The following is a 17,430-nucleotide window of genomic DNA, read 5'->3' on the forward strand; positions in this document are numbered from 1 at the left end:
TGCCTTGCTGCAGTGGTCCCCAACCTTTCTGAGGCTGGGGACCGGCAGGGCAACTGCCCGCCCGCGCACCACGCATGCGCTGGCTGCGCCCGCGCGTGCGCAGCCGAAATCGCGCATGCGTAGCACTTGCGTGCATGCGCAAAAGTGCCGCATACGCGCTATTTCGGCCGCGCATGTGCGATGCGGGGGCGTGGCCCTGATTCCCTCTCCCCGCCCTCCCGCAGTAAGAAGCTTCCCAGGCCACAAGCTTGCAGCCTGGGAAGTTTTTTACTGCGGGGGGGGGGGGAGAGGGAGCCGCGGCCCGGCGCCATGGCCTTCGAGGCCCGGCACCGGGCCGCGGCCCGCAGGTTGGGGACCACTGCCTTGCTGGATCAGACCAGGGAGGGTCCATCTAGTCCAGCATCCCATCTTATACAGTGGACGACCAGTTCCCCTGTAGGGTCAGCAGCATGGCAGGGAGGCCGAGGCCTTCGTAAGAAGAGCCCCACTGGATCAGACCAGTGGTCCATCAAGTCCAGCATCCTGCCTTAAAGGACAATTATCAAGGAGGCACGAAATTCAGATCTTTTCAAAATTTTGTGTAAAAAGATTTGCCTGGTTCAATCCTGCAAGGATGCCAGCACAGAGGTCCGTCTTGTGCGGAATTGCTCTGAAAGTTCAGGGAAAAAAACTGAAAAAAATTCTGGGCGTTTGCAAGGAGACCTGGATGGTGCTGGGTCCCCTTGGTGGCACGGCCAGAACAGAAGACGGCCGGGCTGGGGGAAGTGCTAGGAGAACCACCCTCCACTCCAAAGATGGCTGCCAGATGAAGGCGAGTGGAGGGGGACAGAAAAGGCAGCATGTCAGGCATTTTTGCTGAATCCATCTGGCAGGCCGACATCTCCCCTCCCACTGGGACGTTTCTGGTCTCCATTTCGCTACTTCCCCGGAATCTGAGTAAAGAGGCTGCCAAAATAAATGCGATTCCATGCCACTTTCCTGTTCTGCAGAACGGTTGGAAGCAGCAACAGCTGTCGAGTGATCAGAAGTGAAATGGCAGGGCTGCTGCAGTTTGGGGCAGGGGAAGATGCCACGTTATTAGCTCTGGAAAGGGATGCTAGCCTCTGGGGGGGACCTGGGGATCCCCTGAGATTACAGCTCATCTCCGGACTACAGAGATCAGTTCCCCTCAAGAAAATGGCTGATTTGGAGGGGGGGCTCTGCGACATTAGACCCCTCTGAGACCCCTGCCCTCCCCAGGCTCCACTCCTCAAACCTCCAGGACTTTCCCAAACTGGTTCTGTCAACCCTATCCCTTCAAAAAACAAAAAAGGAAAACAACCCAAACTGGAAAACGGGTGAGAATCACAAACGGGAGGGAAAAAACCATATATAGAAAAACAGAAACCATTTATTATCAGAGATCAAAGTGTTTAAAAAACACAAAATAATACATTAGATAATAGAGAAGACATTAGGAATATAATAGATAAGGTATTTGTGTATGTTATTTTTAAAAAACACTGAACTCTGATCATAAATCTAGCTCTAGATCAGGATTCTTGTTTATTACTTATTGATTGATTGTTGTATTTTTATACCCAGGAACTGGTTCGCGGCGGTTCACAAAAATAGGAATCGGTGCATTCAGGACAGAGGCTGTTTCGGGCTAGAACCGAACATGAATTCGCTCTCATCCGTATTCTCTTTCACGAACGTTAAGCAAGCAGTCCACAGCAGATGGTGGCCGGAGAATTCTCCAGTGGTAGCCATCCTCTCTTGATCAAGAGAGGAGCATTTGCCCTGCAAGGCGTTCCACTGGCCTCTGGAGGTTTCACTGGTTGTGCAGATTTTTTTTTTTAACGTTGTTTCGGTGGCAGCTGCCTCCACAGCACAGCCATCTTCCCCTGTGAGACTGAAGGGAAGAGGTGGTGGCCATTTTGTGGCCAACATTGCCTCCCACGGAAGCCATTTTGTGTGCACAACCACGGGTCAGGATTCCAAAGCTGCGGGCAGGCTGAAAAAGTCTGTTGTTTGGGCAGCAGCTGCCTCCACAGCACAGCCATCTTCCCCTGTGAGACTGAAGGGAAGAGGTGGCGGCCATTTTGTGGCCAACGTTGCCTCCCACGGACGCCATTTTGTGTGCACAACCACGGGTCAGGATTCCAAAGCTGCGGGCAGGCTGAAAAAGTCTGCGGCCCCGTGCCAACCAAATTAGTACCCCAACAAGAGTCCCATTTCAGACTCGGAGGGCAAATTTTGTTTCCAAAGTGTCCAGTTTTTAGATGCTTTCATACAGATTCTCTGGCTTGTTTGGGCCCCGGTTCCCTTTCCCCCTGGGTGGTTTCCAGTGAGCATCGACGGTCTCATACGCCGGTTCGGACACTCCCCTCCCGTCGGGGAGCCGCCAGGACTCACAGCTCACAGACTCGTAGCACGGCTCAGAGGCAGGAGAGAAGGGGGAGGAAGGCCCTGGCTGTGCGCCACTGTCCGGTTCCTGATGGACAGCTGTCAACTGGCCATTTTGGTGGCTCGTCTCAATGTGGCGGGACCTTTCTCCCTCCTCCCCTTCGAAGTCCGTCATCGTCGTCGTCTTCTTCTTCTTCTTCCCGGCTTTGTTCACCACCGAGTACATTTCTTCCACCTGTGAGGGAAGCAACCCAGTGAGGGTGTGTGGAAAGACTAAACTGCCCTGAGCCTACAGGGTGGGCGGTATATAAATATAATAAATAAATAAATAAATTCTTGTTTTTCTGATGAATACCCTAAAGACAGGGCTTTTAGAAATGAGAGGACTAAAATGACACACAGGATGGAGACAGCCGACAAAGGGAACTTTTCCTCCTGCTCCCCAGAAATTTGAGGGCAGCCAATGAATCCAATGGGCAGTAGGTTCAGCTGATGGGCAGTAGGTTCAGGATGGGCAAAAGGAAACACTACTTTACACAGAAAATGATGAAAATGTGGCATTTGCTGCCAGAGGATGGGAATGAACAGCTTTAAAAAGGGGATTCGATGAATTCATGGAGGATAAGTCTCTCAGGGGCTACCAGCCATGGTGGCTGAGGGGAACCTCCAGCTTCAGAGGCACTCAACCTCTGAATCTCAGACCCTGGAAGCGACTTCAGGGGAAGGCCTCAGCCTCTGTGCCTCAAAGGCAGAGCATCCTAACCTGTTTGGTAGAATGACATTCAAGCAGAAGGTTTTCCTGCATTAACTGGTCCAATTTTTGTAAACATGTAGTGAGGTTTCCGTGGGAGGAAGATTTAAAAAAAAAAAAAACACAGAACAGTTTTGGGAGCTGCTGCTACCTAGGCTGACAGAAACATTATCAAAATCAGCGTCCGGAAAAAGATTGGCGTAAAAAGTGGCCTCAAAAGAACTGGGCAGCAAAAGGCATCCCCGAGGATTTTGCAGGGGTGGAGAAAAGGGTGTTTTTGTACCTGCACTGCTGGCGGGTTCGTGGGGGTCTCTGCCGGCTGCGGCTGTTGAGGGGGTGTCCCTTGAGAGCCCCTCACCTTCCCCTGGGGGGGCTCCTCCTTGTCCTTCACTTTTGCAACACGGGCATACTCAGGCTGGTCCTCTCGGGCCCGGGGGAGACCCTCCGCCCCTTGGATGAGGCCAGGCTGATTCCTTCCCCCGCCCGTTATCGTCACGGATTCATAGAGGGTCTCCTCCTGGGCCTGGCCGGGGAAGGTGAGGTTCGAGTAGGTCTCGTCGGAGGCCTGGAGCGATTTCGATGGGATCTGCGGCAGCTGCCACTGAGGAATGACGGGGAAACTGGAGACGGACGTGGTGCCGTCGTCTTCCCTCGGCGGGAGCTGGAAGTTAAAGCTGGCCGGCCTTCGATCTGGAGGGAGCGTAGAGGAATGGAATCACAAAAAGAAGAAGAGCTGGTTCTTAGATGCCGCTTTTCTCTACCCGAAGGAGTCTCAAAGCGGCTTACAGTCACCTTCCCTTTCCTCTCCCCACAACAGACTCCCTGTGAGGGAGGGGAGGCTGAGAGAGCCCTGATATTACCGAAGAAGAAGAAGAAGAGTTGGTTCTTATATGCCACTTTTCTCTACCTAAAGGAGTCTCAAAGCGGCTTACGGTCATCTTCCCTTTCCTCTCCCCACAACAGACACCCTGTGAGGGAGGGGAGGCTGAGAGAGCCCTGAGATTACTGAAGAAGAAGAAGAAGAAGAAGAAGAAGAAGAAGAGGAAGAAGAAGAAGAAGAAGAAGAAGAAGAAGAAGAAGAGTTGGTTCTTATATGCCGCTTTTCTCTACCCAAAGGAGTCTCAAAGTGGATTACAATCACCTTCCCTTTCTTCTCCCCACGACAGACACCCTGTGAGGTGGACGAGGCTGAGAGAACCCAGATATTACTGAAGAAGAAGATTTGGTTTCCTAATGAGGGTTACAGTCCCTGTTCCGGATGGCTCAGTCTAGCCCAAGGCCATCGGATCTAGCCCTGCTTAATCCTTGGAGGGGCGGCCACCAAGGAAGTCCAGGGTTGCTACCCAGAGGCAGGCATCGGCAAACCACCTTTGTCCGTCTCTTGCCTTGAAACCCCCAAAGGGTTGCGACGGAGTCCGGCAGCCCTCTGCCTCGAGGCCTGAGCACAACAACCGGATCTGGGCTCCTGGCACCTTTGGCCACTCCGCATAAACTTACTTTTCCCCTGAGGATCTGCCCTCTTGAGCATCTGTGGCTTAGGGGCTGATTCACCGAGCTCCGTGGATCTTAGTGCAGGCTGCAAAATAGTGTTTTAAAAAGGAACCGTTCAGAAATTCTCCATGTCTCCAGTTCAGAAAAACAAAGCTCGGACTTCCTATCTGGATACATCACAACGAGAGGCAAGAAGCTGGGGTAACCAACCTCCAGGTAGGGATGGGGGACATACCGGGAGAAGCAGGGAGAGCCATCTGACATACAGGGACATGTCCACGTCACTGCCCACCTGCCCCAGAAGCCACATCCTCATGTTCAGGATGTGGGGCAATGCTCTGGTAATTGGGCAAAAGCTCTATGGTAAATTTGACTTCTACCATAGAGGTTTTGCCCAAATACCAGAGAGTCACCTTGATATACTAGATGTGATGATGTCCCTTCCGGGTCACATGGGCAGTGATATAGACACGGTGTGACCCAGAGTGTTGGGCTGGAGGGGCCTGATCCAACGCGGCTTTTCTTATGTACTTATGAGTTCTCCCAGAATTACAGCCGATACCCAGGCTACGGCTCCCAGGAAGGAAGGAAAGGGCAGTTTCAGAGGGCGAGCTCGGTGCTCCTTCCTCCCTGCGGAGCTCCCTCCCAGATTCCTGCTCACCACTCTGGCCAGCCTCCCGCTGAGCATTCTGGGAAATAATTCCTCCCAGCAGGGAGATGCTGTGCCGATTGGAGCACTGTATTTTTGCTCAGGCCTGGACTGCTCCACCTGACCTTGTATCTGTAAGAGCAGCTTGGTTGGCAGGCCAGGCAGGCTGGCTCCGTGATAAGCATAATCCCAGCTGTGGTCTGCTGAACACACTGGTCTTAAAGCCAGGGGTACAGCTGATAAGCAGTGGGCACCCATGCATGGGCACTAGAGCTGTTTCCGGAAATGGGGACAAACTTGGTTTGCCAACTCTGGGTTGGGAAAGTCCTGGGCATTTATGGGGTGGAGCTTGGGGAGGGGCCTCAGTTGTGGGGTTCCCATGTGCCCCTTGGGATGCGGGGAGGGCTACCAGATCCAGGTTAGAGTCTAGCGTTGCGCCTGGGGAAGACATGAACCTCAGCGGGGTACAAATGCCGTGGAGCCCACCTTCCAAAGAACCCCTTTTTCTCTAGGGGAACTAATTTTGAGAGATGAGCTGCAATTCTGGGCGATCCTAGAATCACAGAGTTGGAAGGGACCTCCAGGGTCATCTAGTCCAACCCCCTGCAGTATGCAGGAAATTCACAACTACCTGCCCACCCACGGCGACCCCAATTTCATATCCAGATGATACCCCACCCCACCCCCAAAAAAACAATCCCTGGCCAGTCTGGCCTGGAAGAAATTTATTTCCCGATCCAAAGGGGTGATTGGCACTTCCCTGGGCCACAAAGGGCCACAAGAGCCAAGCATGGACACAATCCCTTCTGCCCACCCACTCAGAATCTGCCCAAGTTACCAGAATCAGCATTTCTGTCCTATGGCTATCCAGCCTCTGCTTTAAGACTTACAAAGGAGAAGGGAGGTCCAAAGATCCCCAGAGGTTCTACCTGGAGGTTGGCACCTCCCCTCAGTGTGGGACAAATGCCACACCCCCCCCCACAGCAGCCATTTTCTCCAGGGGGACTGATCCCCGTAACCTGGAGATAACTTGTATTCTGGGAGATCTTGTGCCAGAACCACATTCTGCCTCTCCTCCAGGCCACGCTCTCTAAGGTAACAACAAGTCACTTTTAATTACTTCCTTTTCAGAATGGGGGAAGACGTCTGCCATTAATTACTAACCTGATAATTTTATTGCCCCAATGTTTTTGCGACCGACTGCATATTTGGACGTACGATGCTGTTTACTAATTTGCTACTCATTTACTCTCTCCTTATACCTGTACTCTTATGATCCCTTGCCGGAGGAGGTGTGCCTGCACATGGAAGCTCACACCTTGAATAAAGCTCTGTTGGTCTTAAAGGTGCCGTTGGCCTCAAGTAAGGTTCTGCGTGATGCCTTCCCATCCCTGCTCCTGGCTGGAAGGCTCCAGCGATCTGAGTCCTACGACCTCGATCCTCCAAATTAGCAGAGGGGACACGCCAAGCAGCCGAACGCACCAGGGCCGAGGCTGCTCAGCTCCCGTGTCATGGCTCGATGGAGCCGGCCAGGCGGTGCAGGCCAGGGGTAATCTCAACGATTAAAAAGCAATAAATCTGATCTGTCTGTACGAGCTTTAGCTTGCAGTCCAAACAAAACAAAAACCTTTTGCTATCGGCTTGATCGCCAGATGAACCGATAAGAGCACACCACTGCCTGGAAGCGTGCATGAGCCAGAAAAACGGCAATTTGATGCCAATCCAAATCTGGCCACAGGGCAGCTCCACTCAGATGCTCCAGGGACATTTCCACTTCCTGCCCGCTGCTGCTGAACTCTGCCCTCTTCCCACACGGTCTCGAAAAACGCTTTAAAAATGCCAGGAGACAAACCTACCGCCTCAACCAAGCACATTCCGTCTTGTGGAAGGTCCTGTTTGCTGTGTTTCCTTCAAAAAGAACAGATTACAGGATGATTTAACAGGATCCTTCTCAGGGGCACTCTGGGGAAGAGTCCACGCATTTATACTGGACTTAGTGGTCAACCAGTAGGGTTCCCAACTACCAGGTGGGACTTGGAGAGCCAGTTTGGTGTAGTGGTTAGGAGTCCGGACTTCTAATCTGGCATGCCGGGCTCGATTCTGCACTCCCCCACATGCAACCAGCTGGGTGACCTTGGGCTAGTCACAGCACTGATAAAACTGTTCTGACCGGGCAGTGATATCAGGGCTCTCTCAGCCTCACCCACCCCACAGGGTGTCTGTTGTGGGGAGAGGAAAGGGAAGGCGACTGGAAGCTGCTTTGAGCCTCCTTCGGGTAGGGAAAAGGGGCACATAAAAACGAACTCTTCTTCTTCTTCAGTAATCTCAGGGCTCTCTCAGCCTCACCCACCTCACAGGGTGTCTGTTGTGGGGAGACGAAGGGAAGGCGATTGTAAGCCGCTTTGGGTAGAGAAAAGCGGCCTATAAGAACCAACTCTTCTTCTTCTTCTTCTTCTTCTACTGAATTGACAACTGATTTCTAGACAACAGGGATTTGTTCTTCCAGAGCAATTTTTTTATTGTGGTGGTGATGAAGGAGGAGGAGAAGGAGGAGGAAAAGAGCTGGCTTTTTATACTCCACCCTTCACTACTCAAAGGAGTCCCAAAGCTGCTGTCAATCGCCTTTCTCTCCCCACAACAGACACCCTGTGAGGTAGGAGAGTGCAAGAGAGCTCTGTGAGAACTGCTCGGTGAGAACAGCTCTAAGAGAACTGTGCCTGGCCCAAGTTGACCCAGCCAGCTGCATGTGGAGGAGTGGGGAATCAAAGATGCTCTTAGCTATGGCCCCACAGTGGCTTAGCTATGGCCCCACAGTGGCTCTACACCTGGCTGAGTGCTTTCCCCAGGCTCTGCCCAAAAAAATCGACAGGAATTTCCCTTCCCCAAACTGGCAACTCTTCCCCTCTCACTGAAGAACTGAATCTGGGCCAGAACGAGGGGTGCCAACCCCCAGGTGTTGTCTGGAGCTCTCCTGGCATGAAGAAGTTGGTTTTTATCCTTTGCTTTTCTCTACCTGAAGAAGTCTCCAAGCGGCTTCCAATCGCCTTCCTTTCCCTACAACAGGCGCCCTGTGAGGTAAGTGAGGCAGTGAGAGCTCTGACAGGACTGCTCTGGGAGAACAGCACTATCAGGGCTGTGACAAGCCGGAGGTCTCCCACCAGGCTGCCTGTGGAGGAGGAGGAGCAGAGAATCAAACCCGGCTTTCCAGATGAGAGGTCACCGCTCTTAACCACCGCACCACGCTGACTCTCCAGTTGACAGAGATCAGTTCTTCAACGGTCACTTTTGAGGGTGGACTGTAGGGACTTACACCCCACTGAGCTTCCTCCCCTCCCCAAATCCCGCTGTCCTCAGGCTCCGTCCCCCTGCCCTCCCCCCCCCATCTCCAGGTCTTTCCCCACTGGGAGCTGGCAGTCCTAGCTAGAGCCTAAGGGGACAGGGTGATCCTGTGGCACTCACCTTCTGCAGAGGGCACACAGGGCCAGGAGACAGGCCAAAAGGCCAAGCATGGACACGGCAACGAAGGAATGGATCAAGAGTTCCGCCCTCTCGCCCTTGGAAGCCATCCGGGAGCCTTTCCCACCAGGACGCTCTGCATGGGAGGCTGCGGAGGGGACGACAGAGACATGAATACCAGAAACAGGCTTCTTCTTCTCTTTTTTTATTGTATATAAAGGCTTCTTCTAGGTCGGTCTTCCTTCGTAGGAAATGTTCTCTTGCAGCACCTTTGTCTTGAGATTCTGTAAAGGGAGACCCTTGGAATTGAAGGGGGCGGGGCTTCTACGTGCAAAGCTGATGCTCTGTCCCTGAGCAACAGGTCTACCCTGACCCAGACGGTGGGTTTTTGGAGGCAGGGTTAGTCTTAGAGTTGCCAGCCTCCAAGTGGTTATAGAATCGTACAGTTGGAAGGGACCTCCTGGGTCATCTAGTCCAACCCCCTGCACTATGCAGGACACTCACAACCCTCTCGCTCACCCACTGTCACCTCCCCCCCCTTGAGCCTTCACAGAATCAGCCTCTCCGTCAGATGGCTCTCCAGCCTCTGTTTAAAAATCTCCAAAGATGGAGAACCACCAACTCCTGAGGAAGCCTGTTCCACTGAGAAACGGCTCTAACAACAAAATGAAACAACAAAAACAAAAGAACTTTTGAATCCCGTGGAAAAACGAAATATTATTTGATGCCGTCACCAACGTGAACCCCGATCAAAAGCCTGCGCTCTTTGCCAAAAGGAACTCCCAAAATTTGAGGAAATACAAAAAGGGGTTACAGTTCAATGGAGCGATGAAACACACGACAGAGAAGTCCAAAAAATGTAACTGTCAAGCCGCTCCCGGTAATGATCAGTTTTAACCTGTTATTTTATTTATTTAATAATTCACATGCCGCCCTCCCTAGTGGCCCTGGTCAGTGAACAACAGCAGTCTGTTAAGAAACAATAATATATAAACATTAGTACAAACACAGCATACAATCGAGAACTACAAACATCTCAATGCAACCATGCAACTTCTTACAGCTATAAACTGAAAGTAGCTCTATGTGGGGGGGGGGGGGGAAGCAAACCGCCTAGAGCCGCAAGGGGAGGGCAGTATATAAATCAAATAAATAAAGGTAGAAATAAACCCTCACTAGTTAAGTGGTCTTGATAGACTAGGTTGGGGGGGCTTGGTCTGTTTAGCCTGGAGAGGAGACAACTGAGAGGGGATCTGGTCACCATCTTCAAGTATTTAAAAGGCTGCCATGTGGAGGATGGAGCAGAGTTGTTCTCTCTTGCCCCAAAGGGACAGACAGACCAGAACAAATGGGATGAAATTAATGCAAAAGAAATTCCGTCTAAACCTCCGGAAGAAGTTCCTGACCGTGAGAACGGTTCCTCAGTGGAACAGGCTTCCTCGGGAGGTGGTGGGTTCTCCATATTTGGAAATTTTTAAGCAGAGGCTGGAGAGCCATCTGACGGAGAGGCTGATTCTGTGAAGGCTCAAGGGGGTGGCAGGGTGACAGTGGATGAGCGATTGAGATGTGAGTGTCCTGCATAGTGCAGGGGGTTGGACTAGATGACCCAGGAGGTCCCTTCCAGCTCTATGAGTCTATGATTCTAGCCCTGAATATGATTCTAACAACTCAAAACCAATCATTACCAGGGATCACTTGACTGTTATATTTTTGGACTTCTCTGTCATATGTTTAATTGCTTCATTGGACTGTTGCCAATTTTTGCACTTCCCTAAATTTTGCACATTTCTTTTGGCCAAGAGCACAGCCTTTTGATTGCGATTCACCTTAGTGACCACATTAAACGATATGTTGGTTTTCTACTAGCCTCAAGTAGTTCCCCCCCCCACAGCCCATTTTCCAACTTACACCATTTGGCCTTCTTGCTTGGAACCTCCTGGCAGTGGCTGCAGCTCTCCCACAATCACAGCTGAACTCCAGGTGACCAGATCAGCACCCCAGGAGAAAATGGGTGCTTGCAGAGGTAGCCAACCAGTGGTCCTCCAGATGTCCATGGACTACAATTCCCATGAGCCCCTGCCAGTGCTTGCTGGCAGGGGCTCGTGGGAATTGTAGCCCATGAACATCTGGAGGACCACAGGTTGACTACCCCTGCTTTAGAGGGTGAAATCTAGGTCATTGTACCCTACTGAAATCTCTCCCTTACCCAAACCCCACCTTCCTCAGGTTCAGATGAGGAATATAATATAGTTAATATAGTTAAAACAGCAATTTCTTGTGTATGTTTTTCAAATGCTCTCCTCCAGCATCCTGATTGACTTGGCAGAAAACTTCAAGCACCTTTGAGCACACTTCCCCCTGCTTGCCTCCAGAACACAATGGATGAATGCAGAACAACACTTAGACAGTTACTTAGGACTCTCTCCCTCTCTCTCTCTCTCTCTGACTCACTCACTGTCTTGTATCTTTCTGTACAAAGCTGTTTCTCTTCTGAATAGCTATTCTTTAAGCAGCTGGTGCTCTGCTCCTTTGCCAAGACAAATCTCCAGGGATTTCCTAATCCAGAGTTGGCAACCCCATCCATTGCAGAGGCTGCATGTCGCTTTAACCATCGACGGAAGAACAAAGCAAATGTCAGCAGCTGCAGGGGCCCCAGTCGTGTCAGGCACTTCCTGTGCCTCCCCAACCAACAGGAGCTGCTGAACCGAACAAGAGTTTGCTCTCGGCCTGCCATCCACCCTCTTTCTGCGGTTTCTGTTCTTGCACACGCGGCAAGCTCAGAGTGAAGGGATTTAAGCCGTGGCAATTTGCTGAAACCGCACAGCATCCAGTCCCCATCGAGTTCCTACGAGCATCTCTCTCACAGCCATGATGTCATCAATTCCTCATGACAGGGAGCAGCTCAATCCCACACAGAGAACTCCTGCAGGCCCAAGATCTCTTTCAGCAGTGGAAGGGGCTGCCTAAGGAGGTGGGGAGCCCCCCTCACTGGGGGTATTCAAGCAGCGGCTGGACAGATCCTTCTCCTGGATGCTTGAGGCTGCTCCTGCACTGAGCAGGGGGTGGGACTAGATGGCCTTTGTGGCCCCTTCCCACTCTAGGATTCTAGGAGTCTAGTTCAGCAGGGGAAGGGGCTACCTGAGGAGGTGGGGAGCTCCCCCTCACTGGGGGTATTCAAGCAGCGGCTGGACAGATCCTTCTCCTGGATGCTTGAGGCTGATCCTGCACTGAGCAGGGGGTGGGACTAGATGGCCTGCATGGCCCCTTCCCACTCTAGGATTCTAGGAGTCTAGTTCAGCAGGGGAAGGGGCTGCCTGAGGAGGTGGGGGAGCTCCCCCTCACTGGGGGTATTCAAGCAGCGGCTGGACAGATCCTTCTCCTGGATGCTTGAGGCTGATCCTGCACTGAGCAGGGGGTGGGACTAGATGGCCTGCATGGCCCCTTCCCACTCTAGGATTCTAGGAGTCTAGTTCAGCAGGGGAAGGGGCTGCCTGAGGAGGTGGGGAGCTCCCCCTCACTGGGGGTATTCAAGCAGCGGCTGGACAGATCCTTCTCCTGGATGCTTGAGGCTGATCCTGCACTGAGCAGGGGGTGGGACTAGATGGCCTGCATGGCCCCTTCCCACTCTAGGATTCTAGGAGTCTAGTTCAGCAGTGGGAGGGGCTGCCTAAGGAGATAGGGAGCTTCCCCTCACTGGCCGTCTTCAAGCAGTGGCTGGACAGATCCTTCTCCTGGATGCTTGAGGCTGCTCCTGCACTGAGCAGGGGGTGGGACTAGATGTCCTTTGTGGCCCCTTCCCACTCTAGGATTCTAGGAGTCTAGTTCAGCAGGGGAAGGGGCTACCTGAGGAGGTGGGGAGCTCCCCCTCACTGGGGGTATTCAAGCAGTGGCTGGACAGATCCTTCTCCTGGATGCTTGAGGCTGATCCTGCACTGAGCAGGGGGTGGGACTAGATGGCCTTTGTGGCCCCTTCCCACTCTAGGATTCTAGGAGTCTAGTTCAGTAGTGGAAGGCGCTGCCTAAGGAGGTGGGGAGCTCCCCCTCACTGGCCGTCTTCAAGCAGGGGCTGGACAGACCCTTCTCCTGGATGTTTGAGGCTGATCCTGCACTGAGCAGGGGGTGGGACTAGATGGCCTCTATGGCCTTTTCCCACTCTAGGATTCTAGGAGTCCAGTTCAGCAGGGGAAGGGGCTGCCTAAGGAGGTGGGGAGCTCCCCCTCACTGGCCGTCTTCAAGCAGTGGCTGGACAGATCCTTCTCCTGGATGCTGGAGGCTGATCCTGCTGCAACAGCCATTTTGCGACTGGCTCCGCCTCCTGTGGCAGCCATTTTGTGCTGTGGCCACCACACTACCTCACCATTCCTAATGTGCCCACAGGCTCAAAAAGGTTGGGGACCCCTAAAGTGCCGAAACCCCACAGGGATGGGCAAGGACATTGCCTGGCTGAGTACTGAGCTGATGGCGCTGCAGGAGACATGCCGATAGCCGCCCGGCAGTTTTCTGGCCCCCGAAGGTCTTTCTCACAACCCCCCCCCCCATGCATGCTTGGGAGCAGGCCTCGAGCTGCTGAAAGCTTCCTGCCGAGCAAACCGGCGTGCGCTGGGTCATGTGCACCAGTGGAACGATAATTTGAAAAGGCCGAATTTCAGGCAACTGTCTCAATGCACATGCTTTTCATTGCTTCTGTTCATGCAAAGGCTTCTTTGAAATCTGTTCTCCCACGAGAAGCTCGGTCAGCCTTCCCTTGAACTGAAAATCAAAATGGATCTGTTTCCCCACTGTCCAGTCCTCCACCCCAAGAAAACTGCCGCTCATGAAACCTTCACCCCACTCAATTCATCCCTGAATTGCTGGTTCCAGCCCTGGGCAGAATTAACATAGAATCCTAGATTTGGAAGGGACCTCCTGGGTCATCTAGTCCAACCCCCTGCACTGTGCAGGACACTCACAACCCTCTCTTTCATCCACTGCAACCTGCCACCCCCTTGAGCCTTCACAGAATCAGCCTCTCCCTCAGATGGCTCTCCAGCCTCTGTTGAAACATTTCCAAACAAAATTTCCAAACTTTGGAGTCTCAAGATTCACAACAGCGCCCTGTAATCCAGATAACCAGGTTTGATTCTCCACTCCTCCTCCATGTGTAGCCACTTAGGTGGCCTTGGTCTAGTCACAGTTCTTTTAGAGCTGTCCTCACAACACAGTTCTATCAGAGCTCTCTCAGCCCCACCTGCCTCACAGGGTGTCCTGTGAGGAGAATGGAAAAGTTTGTAAGCCGCTGCAGGAATCCCTTGGATAGTGAAAAGCAGGATATAAAAACCCAGTTCTTCTTCCTCTCTAATCCACCAGATTTAACAGGACTGGGGCAGCCAGATATTTCAAGATGTTCCCCGTTTTGCATCCCTGAGGAAGATTTAAAGCAGATTGCGTACAGAAGCCAACAGCACTTACTTCAATTTTCAGGAGCTGTTAAACCCAGAAGAGGGAAACACACCTACGCGATCCGAAGAGCATCCGTGGACCGTCCAGCTTGGCTTTGCATTTCTGCTTTCTCCAGAGGCGCAGGGCAGGTCTTGCCTGCCTCTCTGGCGTCTCCGGGTACCTTCAGCTCTTCTGTTCACTGGCTTCTCTTAGGCGGGCGAGGGCATCTGCTGAGGCAACGTGCAGTCAAAAGGTGCAGCTCATTTCCTGCCCACAACCCCCAAACGCAGCTGCTCTGCAAACCGAACGCTTAAGGGCCAGGCAGGTAGACGGGAAAAGGGCGGACCTTTCGCGGGAAACCTTTCTGTTCTGCATTACCCTTACCTGGAGGAGAGCTGGTCTATCAGGCATTGTCAGCCAGGATAGTTCAATGGAACTTCCACATACAGCAGTAGTGTACCTTTGAATATGCTGGGGACTAATAACTGAGAGGGATGGTTGCTTTCATGCCCAGCTTTTGCACAGGATGCTGATCCAGACACACCTGCAGAAGTACGTCTGGCCCTGGCCCCAACCAGGTGGGATGAGCTCCTGGAAGAGCTGCGGGCCCTGTGGGAGCTTGCTCAGTTTTGAAGGGACTGCAAACTGGAGCTCCTCCGCCAAGTTTTTGGTTGGGCCCCAGTAAATAACTGCGGTGGGGGAAGAATACAGAAGCGAATGAGTTTTAGCCGATCCAGGATAATGTATTTTTCACTTTTTTAAACTTTTAAATTGCTAAATATTTAACGTATTATTGATTTTAATGATGTGAACCGCCACTGGCAGGTATATACTGGGAGAAGCGGTATATAAGTATACTTTTTTAAAAAAATTAAAAATCCATAGCTAGCAGATCAGGATGTCAATCGAGATGGGTCTCAGTGTACAAAAGAGCCAGAGTCCAGGAGCACTTTGAGGCATCACCAAATCTGTGGCGGGGGAGGAGCTTTCGGGAGTAGCTGCAGCAGCGAGCCACAACTGACAAAGCCTCACCCCCTGCCAAATTTTGTTTGTCTTTAAGGTGCTGCTGGACTCTGGCTCTTTTCTGGAGGTCAGGATGGCCTTACCCAGGGGTCCCCCAACTTTCTCCTGGCGCTGCCCCCTTGGCTCCACACACTCACCCGTGTCTCCTGCCCCACCCTATAGAAAGCCCTGTTGAGAATAGCTGTCTGCATGAAGATGAACAATGAAAACATTTCAAAACGGTAACAACTCTGAAGCGCCATTTACTGGCAAGGTACCGTGAACTGGCCCAATCGTAAATAGGTGAACGGCATGGCCCATTTCCTGGATCCTTTGCCTCTTAGCAAACCCCTTCCCCTGGCCGGGCCCACGGCATTCCCTTCCGACAATCAGTGGGTGAGGATGGGAAAATCCCGGGTCCCGGCCACTCTCTTGTACTGGGTGCAGCCTCGGAGCCAAGCTTAACCACGCTGCGGGAGCTTGCCACCCCGTTTGAGGCCAGCGTCTTCCGATGACTGGGTGATCAGAGGAGTCGGCCAGGAGATTCAGGACACATGACGGGCGATGCAAAGGTGGAATTCGCTGCCAGAGGATGCAGGGACAGCCACAGAAATAAACAGCTTTCAAAGGAGATTAGAACAGATGAATGGGAATGGGGTCTATCAGTGGCAACCAGCCAAGGGGACACAAGGGGACCTCCGGCTTCAGAGGCACTCAACAGCTGAACCCCAGAGCCAGGAGGCAACACCAGGGAAAGGCCTCGGCCTCTCTGCCCTGTTGCTGGCCCTCCAGAGGAACTGGCTGGCCCCTGTGTGAGACAGGAGGCTGGACTGGATGGACCCTGGTCTGACCCAGCAGGGCTCTTCTGATGTCCTTAGGAAGGCCTCGGCCTCTCTGCCCTGTTGCTGGTTCTCCAGAGGAACTGGCTGGCCCCTGTGTGAGACGGGAGGGTGGACTAGATGGACCCTGGTCTGACCCAGCAGGGCTCCCCTGATGTCCTTAGGAAGGCCTCGGCCTCTCTGCCCTGTTGCTGGTTCTCCAGAGGAACTGGCTGGCCCCTGTGTGAGACGGGAGGGTGGACTAGATGGACCCTGGTCTGACCCAGCAGGGCTCTTCTGATGTCCTTAGGAAGGCCTCGGCCTCTCTGCCCTGTTGCTGGTTCTCCAGAGGAACTGGCTGGCCCCTGTGTGAGACAGGAGGCTGGACTGGATGGACCCTGGTCTGACCCAGCAGGGCTCTTCTGATGTCCTTAGGAAGGCCTCAGCCTCTCTGCCCTGTTGCTGGTTCTCCAGAGGAACTGGCTGGCCCCTGTGTGAGACGGGAGGGTGGACTAGATGGACCCTGGTCTGACCCAGCAGGGCTCCCCTGATGTCCTTAGGAAGGCCTCGGCCTCTCTGCCCTGTTGCTGGTTCTCCAGAGGAACTGGCTGGCCCCTGTGTGAGACGGGAGGGTGGACTAGATGGACCCTGGTCTGACCCAGCAGGGCTCTTCTGATGTCCTTAGGAAGGCCTCGGCCTCTCTGCCCTGTTGCTGGTTCTCCAGAGGAACTGGCTGGCCCCTGTGTGAGACGGGAGGGTGGACTAGATGGACCCTGGTCTGACCCAGCAGGGCTCTTCTGATGTCCTTAGGAAGGCCTCGGCCTCTCTGCCCTGTTGCTGGCCCTGCAGAGGAACTGGCTGGCCCCTGTGTGAGACAGGAGGCTGGACTGGATGGACCCTGGTCTGACCCAGCAGGGCTCTTCTGATGTCCTTAGGAAGGCCTCGGCCTCTCTGCCCTGTTGCTGGTTCTCCAGAGGAACTGGCTGGCCCCTGTGTGAGACGGGAGGGTGGACTAGATGGACCCTGGTCTGACCCAGCAGGGCTCTTCTGATGTCCTTAGGAAGGCCTCGGCCTCTCTGCCCTGTTGCTGGTTCTCCAGAGGAACTGGCTGGCCCCTGTGTGAGACGGGAGGGTGGACTAGATGGACCCTGGTCTGACCCAGCAGGGCTCCCCTGATGTCCTTAGGAAGGCCTCGGCCTCTCTGCCCTGTGGTTGGCCCTCCCGTGGAACTGGCTGGCCCCTTTGTGAGACAGGAGGCTGGACTAGATGGACCTCTGGTCTGACCCAGCAGGGCTCTTCTGATGTCCTTAGGAAGGCCTTGGCCTCTCTGCCCTGTTGTTGGCCCTTCAGGGGAACTGGCTGGCCCCTGGGTGAGACAGGAGGCTGGACTAGATGGACCCCTGGTCTGAACCAGCAGGGCTCATGATCTGGTGTTCTTCAGAAGGCCTTGGCCTCTG

General features: G+C 53.2%; 1 protein-coding gene across 1 annotated transcript; it reads right to left on the minus strand.

Annotated features, from left to right (window-relative positions):
• Window positions 1-1,453: 1,453 nt before the first annotated feature.
• LOC143836900 (uncharacterized) lies at window positions 1,454-14,365 on the minus strand. The gene is made up of 6 exons (XM_077336358.1): window positions 14,184-14,365; window positions 8,739-8,883; window positions 7,136-7,187; window positions 4,637-4,715; window positions 3,423-3,829; window positions 1,454-2,623 (listed from the first exon to the last, which is right to left on the minus strand). The coding sequence occupies exons 2-6, from the start codon at window positions 8,843-8,845 to the stop codon at window positions 2,261-2,263; spliced, it is 1,008 nt and encodes a 335-aa protein (XP_077192473.1). The 5' UTR covers window positions 8,846-8,883; window positions 14,184-14,365; the 3' UTR covers window positions 1,454-2,260.
• Between the last annotated feature and the right edge of the window lie 3,065 nt (window positions 14,366-17,430).

Source organism: Paroedura picta, chromosome 4, assembly GCF_049243985.1.
Source record: "Paroedura picta isolate Pp20150507F chromosome 4, Ppicta_v3.0, whole genome shotgun sequence".
Classification (NCBI taxonomy): domain Eukaryota; kingdom Metazoa; phylum Chordata; class Lepidosauria; order Squamata; family Gekkonidae; genus Paroedura; species Paroedura picta.